Source organism: Apium graveolens, chromosome 8 (genome assembly GCF_009905375.1).
Source record: "Apium graveolens cultivar Ventura chromosome 8, ASM990537v1, whole genome shotgun sequence".
In the NCBI taxonomy this organism is placed as follows: domain Eukaryota; kingdom Viridiplantae; phylum Streptophyta; class Magnoliopsida; order Apiales; family Apiaceae; genus Apium; species Apium graveolens.
Genome location: NC_133654.1, coordinates 131,798,036 through 131,823,029, shown reverse-complemented (window position 1 = coordinate 131,823,029; position 24,994 = coordinate 131,798,036). Strand labels below are relative to the sequence as shown.

General features: G+C 33.1%; 1 protein-coding gene across 2 annotated transcripts in view; it reads right to left on the bottom strand.

Annotated features, from left to right (window-relative positions):
• The window catches only part of LOC141677630 (protein CHROMATIN REMODELING 20), a 35,364-nt gene extending 11,440 nt beyond the window's left edge, over positions 1-23,924 (bottom strand). The window contains exons 1-18 of one of the 2 annotated variants that reach the window (XM_074483635.1): positions 23,650-23,924; positions 23,501-23,563; positions 23,332-23,427; positions 23,171-23,263; positions 22,219-22,409; positions 21,888-22,125; positions 21,140-21,247; positions 19,540-19,623; positions 15,748-16,173; positions 14,758-15,032; positions 9,487-9,571; positions 9,199-9,414; positions 7,525-7,644; positions 6,068-6,234; positions 4,439-4,580; positions 2,131-2,280; positions 1,953-2,008; positions 296-596 (exon numbers count right to left, since the gene is read on the bottom strand). In XM_074483635.1, coding sequence (XP_074339736.1) covers positions 296-596; positions 1,953-2,008; positions 2,131-2,280; positions 4,439-4,580; positions 6,068-6,234; positions 7,525-7,644; positions 9,199-9,414; positions 9,487-9,571; positions 14,758-15,032; positions 15,748-16,173; positions 19,540-19,623; positions 21,140-21,247; positions 21,888-22,125; positions 22,219-22,409; positions 23,171-23,263; positions 23,332-23,427; positions 23,501-23,563; positions 23,650-23,769 — 2,931 coding nt within the window. In that variant the 5' untranslated portion in view covers positions 23,770-23,924. The remainder of the gene's footprint in view (positions 1-295; positions 597-1,952; positions 2,009-2,130; positions 2,281-4,438; positions 4,581-6,067; positions 6,235-7,524; positions 7,645-9,198; positions 9,415-9,486; positions 9,572-14,757; positions 15,033-15,747; positions 16,174-19,539; positions 19,624-21,139; positions 21,248-21,887; positions 22,126-22,218; positions 22,410-23,170; positions 23,264-23,331; positions 23,428-23,500; positions 23,564-23,649) is intronic. The other variant, XM_074483636.1, reaches the window with a different exon arrangement.
• Between the last annotated feature and the right edge of the window lie 1,070 nt (positions 23,925-24,994).

Below are 24,994 nucleotides of genomic sequence, written 5' to 3'. Positions count from 1 at the left end.
CCTCTCTCTCTCCCTAGAAATCTCTCTACCTCTCCCTCTCCCCAGAAATCTCTGATATCTCTCTCGGATTCTGTTTTTGTATCTGTGGTCACATAACACATAAAATCACAAAAATATTCAAATAAAAAACTTATATTCAAATAAAAAACTTAAAAAACGTAGAGTTTCTGACTATATGATCCACATATCCCTGGAGAACTTACAAAAAACTGTATAAACAGCACCAATATAATTACTGTAAGATGTGCATAAAAAACATGATGCACGCTAATAAACACAAAGACCGAAAATATACCTGCGCTAAAGCCTGGTATCCAGCAAAGAAACTCTTTCTTGTCTTCTCGGCAGAAACCTTGCCCTTTGTGAATCCATGTACATCGAGAAATCTTTTGTATAACTTGCGCTGCAATGGAGAAAGCTTTACAGCTATCACTAAAACAGTTTTTGGAGGCAAGTCCTTCTTCACCACATTCATGTCCATTCTCTGCACAAACCCTTTCAGCTGCTCATACAGGACATGGGATCTTTGATTCATTATTTTTACATCTTCAGCCGTAGAATTAGTATGCTGACCATTTACTATAGGATTTTGGTAGCTGCGTAGTAGATAGACTAATTGATTTAGCACAGTTAGCCATCAGGAGTGGGCATATACTTGAGGTTTTTACAGTATGCAGTTCTACATATGCATGTTCAGAATCACATGACCCCTTTTACAACATAACATACATAAATAATTATAATGTAGAAATAACTAGGCCACTTGAACCATCCTTTAAGACATGTCAGAGTTGAACCAGTTGACATTTGGATTCATGCCTAATTCAGAAATTTAGCAAAAAATAAGGTAAATAGTACGAATATAGGCTTGGAGAATTCACGACTCCATGGATTTGCTTTCCTGACTACTCCTATTTACTATTTTTCTATGAACAAGCCGGGATATGCCATTAAAATCAGCAGTAGAAGCATAATCACTTTCCTTAACCTTAAAGTAACAATTTTACCTAGAATTACAAAATCTCCCAAGAAACACAAAATAATGTAGAATACTAAGCTTTGATACCAATATGATGCAAACCAAGGTGGAAATTAGTTCTAAATGGAAGACTATTTTCTGGTTGGAGTGGGCAAGGAAAAGAATTTATCTTTACAGAATTAAGTGAGGAAGCTCATACTATCGTATTGGTCATCTTCCTATTGTTTTCCAAATTATTGTTTCCCTTCTACCATTGATTTTATATATCATCAGCCACCTCACCAGTGGAAAGGGAAAAATGGGTAATCTGAATGCACATTCTAAAGCTACAGCATTTTTTCTATTCAATATTTCTATCCAGGAATACCTTTCAACATACCTTTCTTATTTCCTCACAACCACAGCTTCGTTTTATGTCAACTACATCAACACTTTGCTCAAATTGCTCAAGCGTCAAATCTAACAACATACATATTTTCTACTTCTCTGATGTCTTACAAATGTTCGGTTTGGAGTTAAGCATAACATAATCCTGCGTTTGGAATTACACAAAACGAGGCTTGTAGTAGCATTTTAACCTTTTAATATTATATTTTGGAAAAGATAAGGTAAACGCTAGGCGATCGTGTGTTTACATTGGAAAGAAACCTAATTTGGCGTTTTCTTCTCCTGAATGAAACTTCATGTAGCTTTTTTGGTTTTTATTATTTATTTATTTTGCAAAAAAAATGTTGTCCTGGAAGTTGTATACAGAAACGCCAGATGCCCTGACGTTTGTAGGAAACGTTAAAGTAGCATTTTGTGGTGACAATAAGGGCCATTTCCCGGATTCTGTCATCTGGGACATTAATATTCAAAATTAAGCCACTAGGGGCTGTCCTATTCTGTTAAGGCCTTGGACTGTGTTACTTATTAATGGAATTATGGAATGTCATGCACAGAATAGTCATCATCAATGTATGAAATGCCATACCGATTCCTAAACTCATGGCTACTTCCAAGAAATCCTTCCCGCACAAAATCAACCATCTGTCCATTGTAAAATTTAATAAACATAAGAATGTTCAGGAACTTCCGTTACAAAAAAACACAAGTTCAAAACTTCGATGATTTGTAAAATACAACACATCAGAACTTGGACAAAATCTTACACAGTAATACTCCATGAGGTTATTCTGAAGAGGAGATCCAGTTAATGCTATCCTTCTCTGACATTTCACTTGCTTAAGGGTCTGGGTTACATCAGCCCTAGTATTCTTTATCATATGGGCCTCATCACAAACAAGTATATCAGGTCCATCCTGGGCCACATAATCATAATCTCAAAGTCCACAAGTTAAACAAATAAGCATGACAAGTAGCCACCATAGATAAAGCACAATCAAACGCACACGAAAATACATAGGGTACCTAGTGCACAGCCCGCAAAAGCGGATAAACATCCATAAACAATCTTGATTTTAAAAGTTAATACATTTCTCTGAAATACATGCCTTGAATACATTAGTAGCCACCGGTCTAGTGGACTTCTTATCTGTAAATAGTAAATAATAGTGTTGCCCAGACTCATTTACATCAGGACATAATACCTACATATACATTAATCTGACTCTAATACAGAGAGTGTGACACAAGACTTTGAATTCTTAAAATTGGGGGTCAGCAGACCCCATCCTGTTGTTGAATACATGTACATGGACCATAGTTGTGAAAAATATGCTTAAGCTATTGCTGAAGCACAAAGCTAAACTAATCTCTTTCTAATAGGCCCCGCACATATAAAGAAGCGATGCTTTCGCACAAACAGTCCACAAAGAAAAAGACTAAAAAGAGTGAAAAAAACCTTAATTTTGGAGATAAACATAACAGGGTTTAGCAAAGAGATATAAAAACCTTTTCTTTACAAAATGAAAGCACGACACAGTTAAATTTAGATATGGTATTGTTTAATGTGGCGGTACCTATTGCCTTCCATCTTAAAACAATATGAAGTGGAAAATGGGTGTGTACATAACCCCGAACGAATGACGTAAAATAGGAAGAATGAGGACAGGATAAAGGATTTGAGAACAACCATCTAAACAGGATGTGTGTTTTTATATGAATTCTAACTATTTACATTGAAAAACACAAAAATTAATGCCAAGGCCTATTAATGAGTCAATATATACTAATTTTGTTTGTCTAAAGCACTAATTTGAGCTTCGCACTGCGTTTAAGCACGGGGGATCCTCTGCTCCGCAGTGTGCTTTCGCGCTTTTAACTATTCCGATGAGGAAAAATCATAAGTTCTTGTCAGAAAAGTATATTAGACAAACTCTAATAGAATAATCTAATAATAAATTGAAACTAATCATGATTTTGTAGTGAACTAGGCACTATCTTTCTTCTCAAAAATTTCTTTTCAGATAGCAGGTTATCCTATAAGTAGGATTTGAGTTGCTAAGAGTGTTTACATTATAACCAAGGGATCCAGCACGTTGGTCCAACACAGGTAGTGCCTACACAGGTGGTACTAAGTGTCACAACATGGATCTAAACGTCAGACTCGATCTTTCTATATTGGTGATCCACGGGAAATGTTCAATACTTTGTTGAACAAGTCCGTTGAAAGAAATTATCAGATGGTCAATTTGTGACAAACTACGTATAACTGATGGTCTCTCCTAATTCTTCAATATATGTACCACAGTACTAGCCGATTAGTTTTGTATTCAAGACAAAACTACTCATCCTATCCCACAAAAACTAAAGTAGCTAACTATTAATGGTCAATATGAACAGAACTTGAGTTAAGCACAGATATAAATTATTTAAAAATAATAATAGGTTAAAATATAAATCATAAGAAATTATAATTTAGTTAATCATTAGATTTAGCTTTTGAATTTGTAAAAATGCTGGTCAAATTATCTTAGAATAGTCAAGTATGCGGATTTGAGTGGGAAGAAGGAAGTAACTTTAAACTTTAGAACTTTTAATGATATCTTATATTAAACCAAGATTAAACATAATGTATTTAAAAGTAATTAGAATAATATACTGTACTGTAACTAGAACAGTTTCCATTCTTTATATTTATTATTTATATGTCTTTATCAGTCGGTCGAAGCGCATAATTATTCACCAAAACCATCTAACGATGCACGTGCTATGAGTCGAGATGGGATAAATTTGTGCAAACAAGATTATTCCAACATTTTTATGGAAGAAAATTTTAAAAAAAAAATCTATAAAGCCATTTAAAGGCACTAAATGGTCACCAACAACCAAGAATTAGAATAGTTTCTTCCATAGAAATAACATGTGCATTACAACAAGTACATAAGGTAAATAGATCTAAGTTCTGATATTTTTTACTAACCAATAACTAAATGTTTAAAAGCATATAGAGACTAGTAAATTTAGTAATAAAGGTGAAATATGCAACAAAACAATTACATAACATATTCTTATCACCTGCAAAGCATGTAAAATGTCCCTAGCCATGTCACGATCCTTGATATGCTTGCCAAGAGATAAATTGCGAAAAGAAGTATAGCCAATTAAAAAGACACCACCTTTACGTTTCCATTTCACAAGCAATTTTGCCCTCTTCTCCCTAAATCACAAGGACCATGTAAAGATAATTTCAAATTCCTATCAAAATCATCTTCTACAGAACACCAGCACAAAAGAATAGACTAAAGATGACAACACCATATATCTCAAATTTTAGGACAGGTCATAAATTTGAAGAAATAACAAATTATGTATAATACCTAAATAGACTGCACAGTCCTGAGTACTTTTACTGTCATGTAGGGCAGTAATTCGAGTCGAGTCGAGCCGGCTCGTTTAGCTAAATGAGCCGGTTATAATGATTCGGGCGAGCCGACTCGTTTAATTTTATACTTAATCGAGCCTAAACCTTTACCCGAACTCGGCATGTTTAATTTCACGAGTCAAAGTCGAGTTTGTTAAGTAACCAACTCATCTAAAACCTTAAGGTGTTAGAGAATGGCCCTTTCCAGGATCTTATATTATTCTAACACTCCCCCTCACTCGAAAACCCATTTATGGGTCAAAGAGTGGATCACGGGCGCCCATCTTTGGGGCATAAATTTGCCTTTCGTGTCCCTCATAAATATTTGTGAGAAATGTTGGGGGTGGCAGGGATTGAACCTGAGTCCTCTGCCAGCCTGAGCTCTAATACCATGTTAAGTAACCAACTCATCTAAAACCTTAAGGTGTTAGAGAATGGCATTTTCTAGGATCTTATATTATTCTAACAGAGTTGACTCGTTTAATTAAACGAGGTGAAACCTCTACCCGAACTCGGCTCGTTTAGTCGAACCGAATCAAACCCATTTAAACGAGTTCGATCTGGGCGAGCTCGCGAGTTGCCCGACCCAAATTACAGCTCTATTGTCATGACTCGTGAGTTAAAGAAATTATGGTTGTTGCGGAGAAAGGAGTTAAAACTTTATTAATTAGGTAAGTGAAGGTTCTTTCTTGTTATGGGTTGTCTTCCATACAGATACCTCTCTTCTCCGGTTGAGAAATTCTATCGATATTGGTCTTTCTGTGGTTGACTCGCAATAGGGCTAGTAGATTTTATGCGGTCAAACTTATATCAATCCTTTGTTAACTTATCCAAAATTGTTTAAAGATCAATATATAAGATATAACATAACTGATCATCCAAAATGGTAATAATAATGACCTACCATTAAGAATACTAATATAAATCATTTATTATCCCAAATGACTTTGCAGTGCTTAGCCATTGGAATCATATTTCGGTCCGCTGTTTCTTATATAATTTTTAAACATGAAAAGTTTCTTGAGCTTGCGTGCCTCGACTTCTTTACGCATACAAAACAGTTATATCTATCAATGTATTATAAGCTTCGTATAACTCACTATATTCAATATATTCCAACATACTAGGTATTTATAGATTTAGCATATTCTATGCGGGCATATCAGAAGAAGAGAGAGCAATTAGATGCATCAAAAATATAATAGAGTATAGATATTAATGACATGCATATGGATCATTTCTAATTAAAAAAAATAAAAAACAGAAAGATAGAGATATGAAACCTTGTGACATCTTCCAACATAAATACACGTAATGGCTTTAATTCTGAAGGTCTCCATTTCACAAACTCATGCCTCCAGTTATGTAGAACATTCACAGGTGTGACAATAAGTGCTGTTTTTAATCCTAAATCCACACTTCTCATAGCAGAGTATAGAAATGTTATGACCTGAGAAGTACTCATTAATTATTAATGGCCAAGTGGCATATCAGGTCACACAGATGGCACAAATTATTCCTAAATTGTTAAACAATGATGTGTAAATATTTAGGTACTCAAATTGTTGACACGTGAATAATATGATACATATGCATCAAGCCAGGAAAGGCATGGTGATATAAAAATGAATGGGGTCAATAAATGACTACAGGAAAGACCAAAAGATGCAAGCTAGAAAGTTGAATTAAAGAAATGGCACCTTTACATTCAAGCAGAAAGATGTACCCGACTGTCAAAGAAACTGAGCTTGGAAAATAGATTGCAGTGGTTTCGGACATTATAACTACTTTTTTATTTAATGCTAAAATATTGTTAGCACACAAGTTTTATGCATACATTCTGCAGACAAACTATCACCCGTGGTCTGTATGACCAATCCAGTACTTGCAGCCAATTCAGTGTATGTAAGATGTATAAAAAATTGCATTGACAGCAAAATTCAAACTGAGAGGGCATCTATACAACTAATTCACAGATATCTTGCCTGTTTCTATATAAGACTCATTTCAAAATTTTTTACTTAAATGTCCAGGTGATAATTTCCAAACCCTTTTTTTTTATAATAGCTATCTTCAACTGAAAATGACAAAAAAAAAACTTTAGGTAAAGATGACAATGATCCAACTGATCTTTTACCTCACAAAAAAAAACTTCAGGTAGAGATGACAATGATCCAACTGATCTTTTACCGCATCAATTTACTAGGATACTAAGCCTGATACGTACACTGATTAATCATCTTTTAGAGTAACTCATTTTGATTATAACAACATGAAGTGAAATGAAATATGGAACAACTACTCTTTTGTGCAAAACCCCGTGTTTGCTCTAAATTAGTTAAATCATTTATATTATTAAATTTTATAAGCACTTAAATATTAAAAGAATTTCAGAACATTTAAACTAAGATTATAAGGTTTTTAGAAAAACAGAAATAGTAATATCTACACTGTACAAACCTAAAAAGTATAATACACTTTCTATTAAGCTGCACATCTTCTTGCAAGATGGGGGGACATCGAAAAAAGCTGGATAATTATGTACTGCTCTGCAACATCTGTTGTTTGCTGCTTCATTTTTTCTTGAAATAAGACTCGACTATAATTTGTACCGCTAAATGCTTACTCACGATCTATGTAATCACCGCAAGTAAGCAGACAAGACAAATGGGCATAGAAGAAAGTATAAAACACAATTACTAAACTTTGTAGACATTAGGATACTTATTTATTTGACTACCTGAAAAGTTTTACCAAGGCCCATGGTATGTGCAAGTATGCAGCCAAGACCTGTATCCCCGGACCTTGCTTTCCTAATTGACTGAATGATATTTTCCCACATAAACCTTATTCCAGATACCTGCAGTAATAGATTTCAATGAAAAATGTAAAAGAATAAAAAGGACAGTAAGCCCTATAATTTGACAGGTAGTAAAAAAAAAAAAAAGTGCTAGAAGGTGCAACTATAACACGTTTGACATCTGATAACTTGCACTTATCTAGTGACTTCAAAATTTTAAACTTTTGGAATCATTTGGTTGGCGAGAATGGTATGGGGAAAGTAAGAGTAAAATTGAAAGTGAGAAGAAAAAATGGGCGTGAAAATGGATGGATAAAAGAACGCAAAACATGTGTAGTTTTTTTAAAAAGGTTTGTGATATAAATATTCCTCCACTCCATTCAACAAGTGTATATTAACAATCAGTTTAGAGTTATTAAATATATATTGATACCTAAAAAACCTAAACCTACTTATTATCTATACAAACTCGCACTCAATCATTTTCTTCACATCCCCTCCATTCTTTGTGTTTTACCTTAAATTTCTATCACGGTAATCATTCCTCTTTCTCCCTTCCACCCCGTCCAACCAAAAGGACAATTAGAATTACCTCTGACAATTCACACGAATCTTTAATTATTGGGTTTGCAAAGCGAAGCTACTTTCTTGCAAACAGAGAAAGAAATTATTTTAGCTGTTGTATTTGACACGGAAGAAATTCAATTCCTATTCAACATCCTGAAAAAGTGAGTATAAATCTTTCTGGTGTCAACTTAAATACAATTCACAATATAGGAATTTTATTTGTTAGCATCTTACTTGCATCCACTATTGATGTTTTTCTATGAGCACAAAGGATCGTTAATTATATGATGCGCTATTTCTACGGGCTTCAGGTTCTCCTTGAAAAATTATAGGTGGTGAGAGTGTATTACATGTGTCAAAGGGTATGCGAATTCTGAGGGATTAAGAATGACGGAAGATATTATAATATTTGCACTCTACCTTCATCAAAGTTTGTTCATTGCCTGTGAAAAAATACAGCCATAAAAGTTGCATCTAATTGTGAACTAAGACTGCCAGGTCTAACTACGGAAAGTTTGTGTGTTCACTTCTATTCGTGTTATACTATTTGCATATCGTGTGTTTAAAATATTGCAAACCAAGGCATTAAATTGATATGCACCCTTTTTGGCATTTTCATAGTTTTTTCACTAGTAATTTGAAAAGGAAGGGTATGTTTCTCCTCACAATATTCTATGATTCTCTTCTACCGCAATTAATATATAAAAGTTTCCAATTTGATTCTGGTCTATTCTAGTATGCTTGGTAGAAAAAAAACATTTAAGTATCACTATAATCTAGGAGATCCTCTGGGACTTTGGGTGCACAAATTCCCACCAAGCCTAACCAAAAGCGATCAGGACAGACATATTTTACTTACATTTTTTTTAAAAACAATAAGATAACTAGAACTCAGTAGCTCTCACCTTTAGGGCTACAAAATGCTTAATAACTCCAAACACACAAATAAGAGCTACAGGGACCAACTCATTTAGTCTAAATTTATTAAGATTAAGCCCTGTGATCTGATTCAGCTACAGTGCACTATCACACGCACGCACACATAACCTGATGCACTTTTAGCTTGCTTGAAATACTTGGGGGAATCCGCACTGCCTCTTCCCCTTCCTCCCTTGCAACATTCACTACATAACCTGATAAAGCATCTCCAAGAACATCGGCAGCACAACTTTCGGATACATCTACACTTAAACCCACAGAACTTGCTATTTTGGATTTTGAAGAGAACTGAGCTTTTAAAGAATTAAGACGATCTTGACGTTCCTGCACTTTCAACAAAACTGTAAAAAAAACTGTCACATGAAAAAATGATTGATATTAATTAACAAAATATACCTTTTCAATTGCTATTTTCCTTTTGGTCTCTTCTCCTAATTCAGTGTCATCGATGATCCTGCGTATTCTCTTCTTTCGTCTTTTCCTGGGGCCAATAAAACAAGGAATATAATCAGAAATACAACAAAACGGAGTCGAGCAAAAATCTTCTGATGGCAGACCTGAATGCATGACACTGACAAATTGCACGCAGTTTATATATTTTCAAATACTTCATCTTCCGTATATTTTGAAGTCTAATATTGCTTTGTTTGTTTTATGTTTTGCGTGGTGATGTGTGAAAATGGGATAAGAACGTGCACTGCCAAATTTCTTATTTCAGTTAAAGGGTGCCAAATACATCTATGTATATTTGTCACACTTGCTCTTATATTATATCTTTCTCTTCAAAATCTCCCTTTCCTCCGTGCTAAATAAAAATCTATATCTATACTATCTATACTATAATAACCGGAATGGGGTATAATTTGGTTCAACGGTTATCCTCTAATTTTGGTTATTAAAATAATAGATAAATAGTGTTACATATCCGTTAAACTACTAAATTGTTAAACTACTAAATTGTTAAACTACTAAATTAGTGGCTTATTGGCTTATAAGCGGGTAAGTACTTATTGATAAGTGTTTGTCGACCCAACTTATAAATTGAATTTATAACTTATAAGCTGATAAGTTGAATGTTAGTAACGACGTACTTTTTCTCAACTTATTTTTTTTATTAATTTTAGTTTCTAAATTTATGTTTTTAAAGATTAAGTTAATTTAAAAATCATAAATTAAGATAATTATATTTAAAAATTATTTATTTTAGTTCATTTAAATTTAAAAAAAACTTCTGACTTATAAGTAAAAATTAACCAAACATTTAACTAACTTATAAGTATTATCTACTTATCACTTTTAAACCACTTATTAATTTTAAGTCATAAATTACTTATTTTAAGATTTCCCAAACGGGAACATAGTCTACTTATCCTACTAAACTACGACCACGATTTATCCTATTATTAAAAAATAAATAAATAGTGTTATAGATCCGCTAAACTACTAAATTGTTAAACTACTAGACATATTCTACTTATCATACTAAACTACTAAAATCACAGGTTATCCTATAATTTTAATTATAAATTTATAATTATTATATATTTATAGAAATATTTTAAAACTATAATATGACAAGATAAATAAAAATTTAAAATATTAAGGGAACCCGTGCATCGCACGGGATTTAAGTTAGTTATTAGTAATAGTGAAACTGGGTCTGCAATGTGATTAAGTTGCATGATGTGATTAAATAAAACTCGACTCGGGTTGATTACAACAAATAAACAACAAAAACTGCACCTTTATTATCTCAAAACTATTTACTTCTATCTTTTCAAAAAAAAAAAGGAATGTAACGAAATATTAAGCGGATGCAAGCCAGGGTCTGGAAAATTGTCCTACTGCTGCTAATCCTATCGAAGTAAAGGTAGGCCTTCACAGTTAAACAAACCACCAGGCCTATCAAGTACGTCAGATCAGATGTAGGGTTTGGCTGTGACGGCTCGTCACCGACGGGTGTGTACGATGTAGGGTGGATCTTATTTTTTTATAAAATAAAGCCCCTAGTACCAAAAAAGAAATACCGTAGCAACCAACCGACCGACTACCAAACTTTTAATGTTTTAGCTAGATTTATATTTAAAAATCCTATGTTTCTTAATTGCTTTATGAAATATCAAATCATTCAGATTTTGATAGAAAATTCAAGACAAAAAAAAAAGTAAATATGCAACATAATAATAATACTAATAATAATATTAATAATATTAATATAAATAATAATAATAATAATAATAATAACAATAACAATAACAATAATACATATTTTAGGAATTGTTAAAAATTGTAATCCTTAAAATGACTGAGTCAACTACATAGATTAATTACTCAATGAGCTTTATATTGTAATAAATATACGACAATTTTATACTTCAAACACATAAATTTTACAGGAAATTCATATAGAAGATAAAGACCGAATAAAAAAGAGTAAGAAAGGATACTTTCAAAGAAATTGGGTATATCGTTTGTACTACTATAGTTTGATGTGCAAAATTGACAAGGAAAGAAATAATAACACAGCATTATAAATTAGCGTCACAGTAATTTGATGATCAGTTTGTAAGATTTCATGTGGTCTAATGGTGCAAAATTGATATCAAAGAAACTAAGGTAACATATAATGGTGCGCAAAGTTTCAGTACCATGAAAAAGAAAACATGTGAGATACGTAACCAAAAAAAATTATACTTTTACATATATATTTTCAAATTTAAAATAATATAACACAAATTAATATAAAATATTAATATATATTTCTTGCATAGACATGCATCACAGGGGTTATAAGCGTTGTTGAGAGGTATAAGATCATGTTAGGGCCTGGGGCCTTCACCTAACATCTTAAGGTTTTAGAGTGACCGGTTACTTAACATGGAATCAGAGCTCGGTTTAAAGAGGGTCTCAGATTCGAGACCTCCAACCCCTATTTCTTTAATTTAAATATCTTGTTGGAATTGGTATTTGTTTCGTTACGTATGTTGTCTAGTCAATCGTTACGAAACGTATTGTACGAATGAGGGGGAGTGTCAAAGAATATATGATCCCGTTAATTTCGCTTCGCCGACCAGCTTAAGGTTTTAGAGTGACTGGTTACTTAACAGTTAACAAAAAGCTAACAATCCTATTGATTTCCATTCCTTAAGCAAGCTTAAACCCCTATTATGTGATGGATCACAAACCCCATAAGAACTTGTAAGCTTATAACCTAATATGGTGTTGCAATTTCAAAAAAAATCAGCATTTGCTTGGAGCTAGTCTCGTAGTATAAACGGAATCATAAGAATAGAATAAATCTCGTACCATCCCCCCTTACTAATACTCCAAGCCAACAATATTCACCTAGCTAAGCCTAATACTCCAAGCTAACAATATTCACCTAGCTAAGCATACTTAAAATATAGTAGCTATACATAGGCCACACTGAGAGTTTGTCAACCGTGTAAAACATTTACCGACTATTTAATGGGGAACCTAAGTAAGATTACCCAAAAAATTGAAAATTATTCTTTGGCACCAGAAAATTAAGATAAGAAATAATCCTTTTCTAGATGATTTTGACAAAAAATCGAGAAATAAAATTATAAAGTTACTCACTAATGGAAATTTACTAAAGCGCATTCAAAGATTTCCAAGAAATCAATACCCGAACAAATAGTTGTGCACGTAGGACACAAAAGGGCTAGATTTTGGTCCACCAATTGTTTTCTAGTCACTGAAATTACAAGAATGCAGTCTACTTCTAGGTATTACTTTGCGTGAACAGTTAGACACCTCGACTCCAAATTCCAATTATGAGAAGTACCCAATCGAGTAGTATACAGATGGAGTACAAGTTAGAAAATAGTTCACATAACATTGGAGATTTACACATATAATAATATCTCTCAAATACGGAGTGTAAGACACGACACAATGGACTCGATTCTATTACAAAAATTAATAACACTATGCTTATTTGCACGTCCAATTGTTAATAAACAAGTTTACCACACAACACATCTTAACAAAACTTCAACATAATACATAAAAGGGGGTGTAGTATAAACACCATTGAGATCTTTTCTCCCTTCTTCCTCTTCCTCTTTTTCATTCCAAGTTTACCTCATCAAAGGTCTTTTTGGTTAATTAAAGTAACAAATCTGGTGTACTTAAGGTGAAGGTGAAGGCGGAGGTGTAGCAATGAAGAACCTAGAAGCGAAGCACGCTCATCTTTAAATTCAAGTGCAAGTTGGATATCATAAAATCTGATATTTTATTAATAAATTTATGATATAAAATATAATTGTTTCCCTACCAAGATCTGTGTAATATGTAATTTGGGCCAAATAAAACATAAACTTTAGACAGGAAAATATTAATATTTAAATTATATATAAGCCACATACTCATGCATACACATAACTATATACAACCACTATTTACACCCATTTAGCTGCATATATGAAGTACTCAGCAATAATATTTGATACTAAATTTTTTAATAAATTTTTTAAACAATATATTTTAATTTTTCAATGGGTTTTACACATGCTTGTGATTGCTTATGATTCTCCTCGTGATATTTACAGGCAAAAGCAAAAATTCAATCATATTCTAATTTTTTATTCTAATTTTTTTTAAACATGGTGCTAATGTTGTCATTTCTTAATCAAATCATGACTGGTTTTTAGCTTTACTAAAAGCATGACTATACCTTGGTACCTTCAAAACTAGGTTCTATTTACCCAATTCTTTCTGTTTCTGTGAAGGCAAAATTTCAGTGTTTCTTAAGCAAAAATAATTTTGTTATTTCACTAGAAACTCTAATAGTTTTAAAATATTTCTTTAAAGGAATTATAAACTCATAAAATCAATTTTGTGCCTCGCACCTCATTAAAATGTTGCTCCTTTTAAGACTTTGGTCCCATCATCAAAGGTCCGAGACGGAATGTGTCGGTCTAATTGTCATGTCACCAAAAAAGTTGGAGTAGCCTTATATGAAACAAATCAGAAAACACTTTGTAGGGGATGGCTGCAGAGTACTACAGAGTAGTAGTAGAGTAATAGTTTCATTAGAGTTCACTGGATATTCCATGTGTCCCATCCCTCTATTTTATGTGTCCCAACTACAGAAGACGAAGACGGGAAAAAGGTTAAGTATCCAAACCCTTACTTCCATGTGTCCCAACAAAAGAAGAAGGGTAAAGGTTAAGGTTTGACAACTGCTACCCCAATGTGAGATCACAAGGAGCTCTTGACATCACTATAGCAAAAAGCGCGTGATTGCACGCTTACTCAAAAGACAAAGCAGAGTCAATTTTGGTTATATTGATATTGGAAACAAAGCATGCTTTGAATATAGGAAAACTCTTAAAATTTGAATTGTATAATCCCCATTCAATAAAAACAGTTGCTTTCTCATTAAATTAAATTATTTTAAGATTAATACTTTCTACTTAGAAAAAGGTAAGAGAAAAACGTACTTTAACAGCTTCCCGAATGAAAGGATGTAACCTCTTATGAAAATTAAGAAGTTTTATTTGTCACATCACGACATAATTATTTAGCCAGAGATGAAATCATGAAAATTTAAGGTACTGTAGTAGACTACCTTGATAATCAGTTTATCGTATGTAAAAGTTGATATGTTAGTTTCAAAATTGGCAGAATAAACTACTGCACCTGATTACAGCATTTCCATCTTCATCACTATCCGAGCTAGAAACCATCAGATCACTAGATATAATCGCTTTTTCAAATTGTGAAGTCAGATCCTGCAAGATACTTGGTGAGCAACAACAACAAGTCCATCCAAATTCCTTGGCTTCAAACAAGCACTTCTCCCCAAGGTTTCTCTTGATACATGTGGAACAGATTAATGATTTGCATGAGTTGCAACCTATTAGGTTATTCTTTTGTCCACACCATTCACAATAGCACTCTGAGCACTCGGGATCCTATCATAGACAACAAACTTATTGCAAGGAATAAAAGGAAACCCTAAAACCTCAGCGAAATGGAAAATTAAATTAAATCTTCTCATTTATTTAATTTAGCACTAATACTTGAATGCATAATGGTTTAAGACTATAAATTAAAACAAAAGATTATTTTTAGATAAACAACAGCTTCAGAACAAGATGAGCAATTTATTTTTGATTTATTGGATGAATACTCAGACAACTTTTTTAAATAGCAGATAATTGGTATGTAACAGCATAATATTCTTAAATCTACATAATAGGTAGGTTTGTCATGCTACTTTCATAATGTCTTTCACATTAATACTTAAATATTATATTCACGTAGAATAGTGCCCGTGAAATGGCTTGTGAGACTTGCCCGAAGTTCAAACTCAGTAGTCTCATTGTGAACAAATTGAACCAACTTTAATTAACAATTATACCTTCTAAGAGGAAGAAAAAGAGTCGGCGTTCACAGGGGTTTTGGCACAAGAAACCGATCATTTCATAAAATTACATGCATCCATAAATCTGGACATGACCGAGATGTGTGTAGATAAGCAAGAATACTAAATCATATAATACATAGCAACTTTATGGCATTTTTTCAATTGAACTTTGTTATACCTCTATTTCTGAAACTTATTCAATACACTATTTTAATTTTTTTTCCAAAATCAAAATACTCAATAAAATATTAGATTCATACCTTCACACAATTCTTTGCTTCAAGTAGTAATCTGCAATCCCTACAAATGATTACGTCAAAAAGAGGATGTGGGTGCACTTCAGTAGCTCCTTTATGGCAAGCAGTGCACTGAAAGTCCCCTTTTGAACTCTGCATGCCATGACCACTACTACATTCATCTCCCTGCAGCTTTTGTTCATTGAACATATTACTTACACCATCAAGCTTGAGTAAATTAGAGCACAGTTCGTCACTTTCTCCTGAACGCTTAGAGGCTCTGGCTGCATTCACATTAAGCAAAGCTGTTCTACAAGAACTTTCTAAATTTTCCGTAGTAACATCAACCTTGATAAAATTTTCCAACGTAGTAGGCTTAAGGGTCTCGAAATCATCAACAATACTCTCCAGCAGTCCATTACTAGAGGGAACTCCTTCTGGAAGAGCATCCTAAAATAATCAATAAAGAAAATCAATGAAAAGGAGAACTAGGATGGCCAGCTAAAGTACCACAGTTATTGCATGAGAGTATACACGAAACATCCTTGTCATACGCAAGGGATTCCTGTGCATGCCATGGGACAAAATAGATTCACACTAGAAGACAGAACTATTGATGCACTACTAGTTACACTCCTTATAAAATACTTTTTATCTTAAGCTTCTGCAGGTCTAGTCTTCAGAGATTGGATTCACGCAGGTAGAACAATGACAAAAAGGACATTCAGGTCAAATGGAGATGTTAAAAGATAAAACGCAACGTCTTTACTCCCTCTCCCCTTTTGTCACTTGCTTAAATATATATCGGTTGATAAAATATGAAGTTTTCGACTAGTCGGTTTGAGAATTTGACTGGAGAGCTCGACTTGCGAATTGTTGACTAGACGGTTGACTTGGTCGACTAGTCAGGGGACTTATCGACTAGTCAGTCGACTTGGTCGACTAGTGCAAAATCCAATCAAAATTTAATATGAACAAAACTTTAAGAAATTCTAAATACCTTCTTAACATCAACAACAATCAACATGTTAATTTCAGATTATATATCTTTACGTGGGTGTGTTCATGTATGTATAAATTGATTAAAATTGAATATATATGACTACATGTAGTATAATCTGTTTATATATATGTACAGTCAACTTATCTATGGGAGTATGTAAAAGGGAAAAAATATATATTTGTCTTTAACATATCTATTTTGTGATTGATATACATATTAGTATGAGAACGTTCTAATTTCGTTGTGCAAAAACACGTATATAAGATATATATTATTTAATTAATTGTTATTAATTTGTCGACTAGTCTACAACTATTCGACAAGCTGGACCTCCACCGACTCGACTCGACATATCGAAGTGCAACCATGTATGCATCCAATAACAATTTGTCCATTTTGGAAAATTCGTAAACAAGGGCTCTCAATAATTTTGAGATAATGTAATGTAAGGCCTCTGTTTCTTTTCAAAAAAGTCCACCACTTTTGGTCGTAAATCTATCCGGTTGTAATCAATATGTAACTAAATAACAAGGAATATCTGCTAAAGCAGAAAGTCCAAAGTCATTGACAAGCAGCAGGATAGATAACTCATATAATTGGGGTTATGAAAATGAAAGAGGGGTAAAAACTATAGAGAAATAATATAATAAACAATTCATAAGTAATTACTTTGCAAAACAATTACAATCGAAACAAAATTCATTATATATATATATGGAGATGGTCAAATAGAAACCAGCCTTATTCTAAAAACTAGAAACCAATGACAACCACAAATTTTATAACTTGAATTGAATCTCCACCACACAAATTTTATACACTCATTCTCTCTCCTCCAATTTTCCGTGACTCCCTGTGTATCCAGTACCATGGCGTAAATAATTTTATTCCTGTTTTTAATTTAATTTTTTCATTAATCGACAAACCTTTTTTAAATTCTGACTTCACTATATTTTTCTCCATCTCTCAACGATCAATTTGCATACCATATTTGCTATATTCCGACGATAATCACTATTTATATTTAACAGAATCACTAAACCGAAATTACTATAATTTTAGAACTTTCTTAAATTTAGTGATTTTCGAAAGCATAATTAGTGATTCAAGATCTATGTATTACTATCTAAAATTTAAATTGGAACTTAATTTAGTAATTGTTGAGTTTTTAGGGTTCACCAATTCCTTAAATAGGTTTTAAAAATATTTAGCTATTTCTAATAATAGGAAATTAGTTGATAAACATTCCATTTATTTAGGGTTTAGGGTGTAGGGTCCCTAAACCCTAGAGCCTAAACCCTAACTTAGTCTAGGGTTTAGGGCCCTAGAAACCAGACCATGTAAATAGTGATTTCTATGTACAATATATTGATTACTATGTATAATTTGGTGATTATTATGTGCAATTTAGTGATTGACGTCATACGATTTAGTGATTGAAGAGTATATCAGTATGAATATCATACTCACAACATTTTGTCTCTCCCTTTTTCATTTCTTTTTCTGCTCTCGGACCTTCTCTGTGTTTTTTTTCATTTATTTATTTGGGCTTAATAAAATTATAGCCCACATAATTGGACCAGGTCCAACAAAGTTCAATATCCCTATTTGTTCCTTTTATATTATTAGTTAAATTAGCTAAATTTTAGTGATTCTCGTAAGTATATTAGTGATTTATCGCCGAAATATAACACGTATGGTATTCATACTGATCATTAAAGGATGTACAAAAATACAGTGAAGTCAAATTTAAAAAAAAAACTCGTTGAATAAGAGAAAAAATTAATTTAAAAATGGAGGGAATTAGTGGTGTGTGTGTAACAGGTGCATGGCAGTCATGAGTGGGTATGTAAGTTTTATTGGGCCGAGCTTGTTTCTAGTTTTTATTTTAAGGGCATTTTTATTTGAACAGCCCTCTATATATATATATATATACACATATATATATAATTGCACTTCCATTGTAGTCAATGTTAAGATGTCGCCTAGGCTTCACCTAGTCATCGCCTAGGTGGGAAGGCGGTAAGAAATGAAAAGGCGGCCCAACCGTCTTGATTTTAATAGGTTGCATATTTTCATCTTAAAGTGATTAAATTTATAAAGTTTTGCAATTGGGCATCGAACCATCATACTTATAACAAAAGTCCCAAAATTGAACAAACAAAAGTTAATGAATCTATTGGTTTCAATCAAATAAACTAATCTTCACATTAATGTAATTATTACTAAAACCAACCAAAACATATGTAAGTAATATCTAATATATATGCCTATTAGTAGAATGCCTATTTCAGCATTACCGCTAGGCGTCGAGGCGGTTCACTATCGTCTTTGTTTGTCTTTACACCTTGACAAGTATGGCAATCGCTAGCATGGCATGTGATGCTATACTTCATTTTTTACAATCCATATCAGTACTTTCATTTTTCACAAGGTGATAAGCTTTTGGATTAATAAATGAGCCCCTTAATCTGATCACTAAACTGGAAAGATTTGAGAGTACTATAATTTTAGAATATATTGGTTCTAAGATGGAATTTGTTTAAGATTGGAGACTATTGTGTTGAAATTCCGGCTAATTAAATTTCTGACAGCAACAGTACCTACTATAGAATCAGGAACAGTTATATCTTTTAAGTTGGGAGGCTGTAGTTATTCAACACCACACCACTACCAACCAACTGCATCCAAACTTTAGGAAAATAAATAGAATACAATCTTTTTGAAGAAGTTAAGAAACTTGTAAGCTTTATAGTGGACAGTTCAGAAAAACAATGATTAAAAATTTCAAAACTCTGCGCTCAATACATTACCTGTTTGCATCTGTTTTTCTGTCTCCTTCGTTTTAGACGCAACTGTAGCTTCCGATCTACATCAACATCATCTTCCTCTTTAACCTGCCAATGCAAAGAGTATATAATGCGTCCTTCCAGGAATTATATACATACCACACAAATTAAACGGAAAAAAAAATCGCACAAATCAAATAAGTACCAGCTAAAACTAAAAAAAATTGTCAACTTTTGTGAATATAATTCTCTGCTCGTTAAATAATTAAAGTCATCTCCTTATCATATATCCCAGCATTATAAATAGATCATACCACATATCCAGGAGTTATTCACTGTAGTTCTAGACTTCTAGTTTAATGACAGAATAGTTCTGATAAAGTCAATGTCAATGACACAGCTACAGTTTATCCAAATAGTTGCTGAAATATGAGTAGTTATACAAGACCATCATAGGCAACGGAAGGCTAGAAGATTCAAATATATTCTAATTATAATAGGAACAAGAAAAACAGCATTTAATGTTTGTAAAATGAATGAATTATTGGAAGAAAATATGGGGATTCGGGAAGTAGGGGAAGTGTTTTTGTTTCTTCGTATGGGTTGTAAATAGTAATAGGAACGACAATATTGAAATGATATTTTTATAATAAATTAGTGAAGAATGTCCACATTAAAAAAAAAACTGATTCCCCTTCATAGATGATACTCTGAGACCCTTTTACCTTGATGAAAAAGGAAATAGGGAAAGGGAGATATCCAGTTATCCCGCTCAGAGCAGGCTCAGAGGAAGTGTGAGGAACACATCTTACCTCTAGTTTTGACTTGGGCACCTAACCACTAGGCCAACTCAACTACTTTCCTTTTACCTTGATGCTAAACTCTAAAGAACAACATACCTAACATTGTAACTAGGCAAAGGTACAGAATTGGTTCTTACCAAAACAGCAAAAGATGGGTATTTTTTAACAAAAAAGCATTGGCTTTAGAAACACACACACACACATATAGCTACAAAACCGCCTTCTAAATGACAAGAGGAAATTATGAAAAACACTTCAAAAAAACATATCTTGTATAAAAAAAAAAAGGAAGGAGCGAAATCTAGACAATGCAGCATTGTAAGAACTTTGTATGTCAAAGCAATCAATGTACTCATCTAAAAGATCTCAATATTTGTCATTCTGGAACCTCTAATAAATAAAAACTTCCACTTCTGTGATGCACAGAAACTAAATATTCCAAAAACAAGCAACAAGATGTGCAAAAGTACAATGAACCTACATCCCTCCAAAAAAAAAACTACTCCTAATCAGACAAGATTAAGAAGGCAGGCTACATAGTCAGCGGAATGCTCAATTAGCATTATTTTAGCCCCACCAAGTAATCATCAATAAATGACTGAGATAGACCAGTGAGCAGTCACAAAAAAAAAATTAATCATCATTAAATGATTGATAAATTTCCCAGTGAGCTGTCACAAAAAAATTTACGACATGTCTTCTATTACTCGTGGCAATTGTATGCAGTACAAATCCGATCATTTTTAAAATTTCCAATAAAAAAACACTTAATACCTAGGCATCATGTAAAGAACAAAACAGACAATTGGGTTAGTACAGACCTTTCTATATTTTTTCCTCTGTTCTGCAGTAAAATTTTTATCTTCATTATCTATAGCATCAGATACGAGAAAATCATAACTACCTTCAATATCATCAATTTCCTCCACCTGTAAGCAAAAAATATTTTGTTAGTATGTGTAAGATTGTGACCTATTTACCAGGGACTATTTAAGTTGGCATCACACCCCTGACAAAACGACGCTAAATAGAGGCAGGTGTGGGTGAGTTTGACAATTTATCTTGAGCTTGGAAAATTCACCTCAGCCAATCCAGTACATATTGATATATATGCCCGCTCAAGGACTAGTATGTACTAAGAAAGGAGTTTGAGCCACTTCTCTATATTATTCTTGATCATGATTTATTTATTACAAGTTGCTATAATAGTAGGTTCATCTGGGTAACTAAGAATCCAATATTTTTTTAAAAGAGTGTACAAAAACTGGGCTTTAAAAGATCATAGGGTTCAAACATCCATGACTCCCTAAAGGTCCAAACACGGGTAAATATACTGGATCCATATCTTAAACTACTTTATAAAATTGGGGAATCTGGATACTTAAGAGTGTGACTCCTACTACTACAAACATGACCGGGTGACCTAGAGTATGACAGCATACAGTTATCAAATAAAAATGATGTTCATGGTATGAATCAGAAAGTTCGCTGCATATAAATGAGTATTGATCAATTAAATACTTGAATTATAGTTTCATAAATTTTATGATGGCAAACAAATTACTTCACCTCATCCACCCCAGGAAAATTTAATCCCAATTCGGAAGCTTGCTGTGGAGTACTGGCCAGGTAAACAGAAGCCCATTGGCTTGTCCCAAATGTACTTTTTGCTGATGAGGAAAAGATTTTGTTAAAAGAGGACCAATCCACATCTGAAGGTTTTTCCAAACCTTCTCTTCCATCATGGCTTGAAATTTTCTTTTCTAAGAAACCGCTGGCACCCTCCTCCAGAACTTTGCCTAGCTTTCTGCATATAGCCAACATAAAACAAAAAACATATGGGTTCGCAAATATCCTTTATATTCACAGGTAACTCTATTCCCAACGCAAATTATCTTACTTTCTTACAGGCCTATGGGTTTGGAGATACTTCTCGGCCTCAGTTACTATTTTAGTAACATCATCAGTCACTCGAGAACCGACCCAGTGAGTCCTTTTTTTCCAGGTTTCTGTACTGCAACCGTTTGGAGCTTGACTTTCAATCCATTTGTAAAGGCTTGGGAGTTCAATCCCAGCACCCTCAAGTTGTTCCTGTTCAAAGAAACATTTATATAATAGGTAGCAATAAAGCCTTGACCATCCACAAAAGGACGTGTATATATATATATATATATATATCAGATAGATTGTCTAGAAATTATTAATGCATGGGACCCAAATTTTACAGAAAAGATAAACTTGTAGTCCTTCATTTGCACGCTGAACAGATTTGACCCATGGCCTTACAGGGTAAAAAAGAGGTAAATTGCACACAAAAACTGAGGCTGGGGGGAATTCGTAATTAGTAGGGAGGACATGATCTGCTTATCAATCAAAAAAATAAAAATAAAACATACATAGAAGAAAAAATCTCAAAAATATAAAATATATATTGGGAGAGGAAACATAATCCCGTATGAATAATTATACATTCAAGAACAATCTGGCATTTGCGAGATGTCCCTTTGTACAGTGTTGGTCATCCAGACATGACATTAATTCGGAGGTCATATCAAGGCTAACATGAAGATACTAGTTTAAATTTTGAAATGACCTAACATAAAGAAAACAGTATATGTTCCATGTGAGTTATCAGGACTGACGCAGCCAAAGTCCTACACTAAAATGATTTATTACTAGTCCGACAGGAAATAAGCATAATAGCGTGCAAAAGTATTTTTCATTAAGGGAAAAATTATCTATTAAAAATGACAACACAGCTTGTCTTGAGATTCAAAGAACTTTGGGCACCTAGTGTTGTGTGAAAATGAAAACAAATATAAGAAAGGAAAGTGAATAGGCAGTGAGCATACCAATAAATGAGCAGAATCGGTTTCAAGATGGTCAAGAAGAGTTTCCCACTCTTGTTTAAGAGCTTCCATCTCATCATTAACAGCCTTGTCCAGCTATAAAGAGAATCCATCTGTTTAGCAATGAACAATGCGGAAAAAGTATTGAATTAAGAAAAACTCACTTGTTCCCCTTGAAATGATAGTGCGAGTTCGTCCCTAACTTGAGCCTCAACTTTTGCAAGGGACTCGTCTTCTAATGATTCTTGGGCCTCTGCAGCCTAAAGGCTAAGAAAGTGAGACAAGACAAGAAAAGAGAAAAACAAAGGAATAGTGGACTTGATTAATAAATACCTTGCTCTCAACTTCCAAAAGCTCGCCTATCAATTCTTCTATTTCTTCTTCGGTCAAAGGTTCCTGAATTGGGTATTATTATTGTTATAATAATATTAACCCAAACTATTTTATAAAAACAGATTTGATTACAGTGAGGAGTGACATACCTTAGAATCATCATTCTCATTGTCATCGTTGTCATCATCATAATCATCATCATCACCGTCGTCTATAAAAGAATCACTACTCTCTATATCTAATTCTTCCTCCTGGTGTTTATCATCCATCGTAAATAATATTTAGCAGTCGGTGGAGGAGCAGGAGATTATATAGTTTTACACGTACGATTGAATTTTGAGAACTCTAAACGACTGAACAACCCAGGGTTTGGTTTTCAAAATTTAAGTCCGGTTTCGGTATGCACTGTTCTCTGAATAATGGACCCAAATCACTCCGATTGATTTTTTTGTTAATTTCAATTCTTCGTCGATTTTGATGTAGTTAGATCCAAAATCTTGTAGAGTCTTGCAGATTTTGTGGAGTTTTTTAGAAATTCATCAAAATCTCATGTATTTTGAAGAGATTTCAAGATATTAAAAATAGACTAGCAAATCCATCAAAATCCACAACACTTTTAAATAAAAAAAAAAATCATGGACTCTTGAATACCATCAAATTTTGATGGATTTTTTAAAATCCAAATTGAATACCACCAAATTTTGATTGACTTTTTAAAATCTAAATTGAATATACTCAGATTTTAAAAGACTTTTTCCAATCCTTGTTGAATACCTTCAGATTTTAAAGGATTATTTAAAATCCAAATTGAATACCCCATGATTTCTAAAATCCTTAAAAATCATTCAAAATCCCAATTGAATACACCCCCCTTAGAAATGTTGGTGAATAATGCCCAAATTGTCGCTATCGGCAATTAACGCCCAAATTGTCGTTTTATAACGGAATATAATGTATCGTTTTTATTATATAATAAAACGGAAGTTTGTCTACCTTTTTATTTTATTTATTTAAGAAAATATAACTTAAACGGAGAACCGTCTTCCGTTTTATGTCTTTTAATTTCAAAAAACAAAACACACGAACACACCCAGAGAAGAAAACCCAGAACACATTGAGAAGAATTCTTGGCGAAGGGAAGAACAGGAACACCAAGAACACAGACTGAGATAGAACACGGAGAGCTTCAAAATCCTTCATACTTACAATAATCATGAATATCGAGGTAATTAAAGTTTCTTTTTATAATTTTTGAAGATTAATGATTTGTTGATTGTAAATTGTAAATTGTAGATTTATAGTTTAATTGATTGTAATTTGAACTTTTGTTTATTGTCCTTGTGATCCTTTGTAATTTGTATGATACAGTTATCGTATTCCTCCTAGAAATATATTCCAAACTTAATCACCTGTAAAGCTTTCATATTGCTAATAATTGCAATTTCAGAGGAAAGTGGATATATGTATCTTTAATATATATATTTTTGTTGTGCA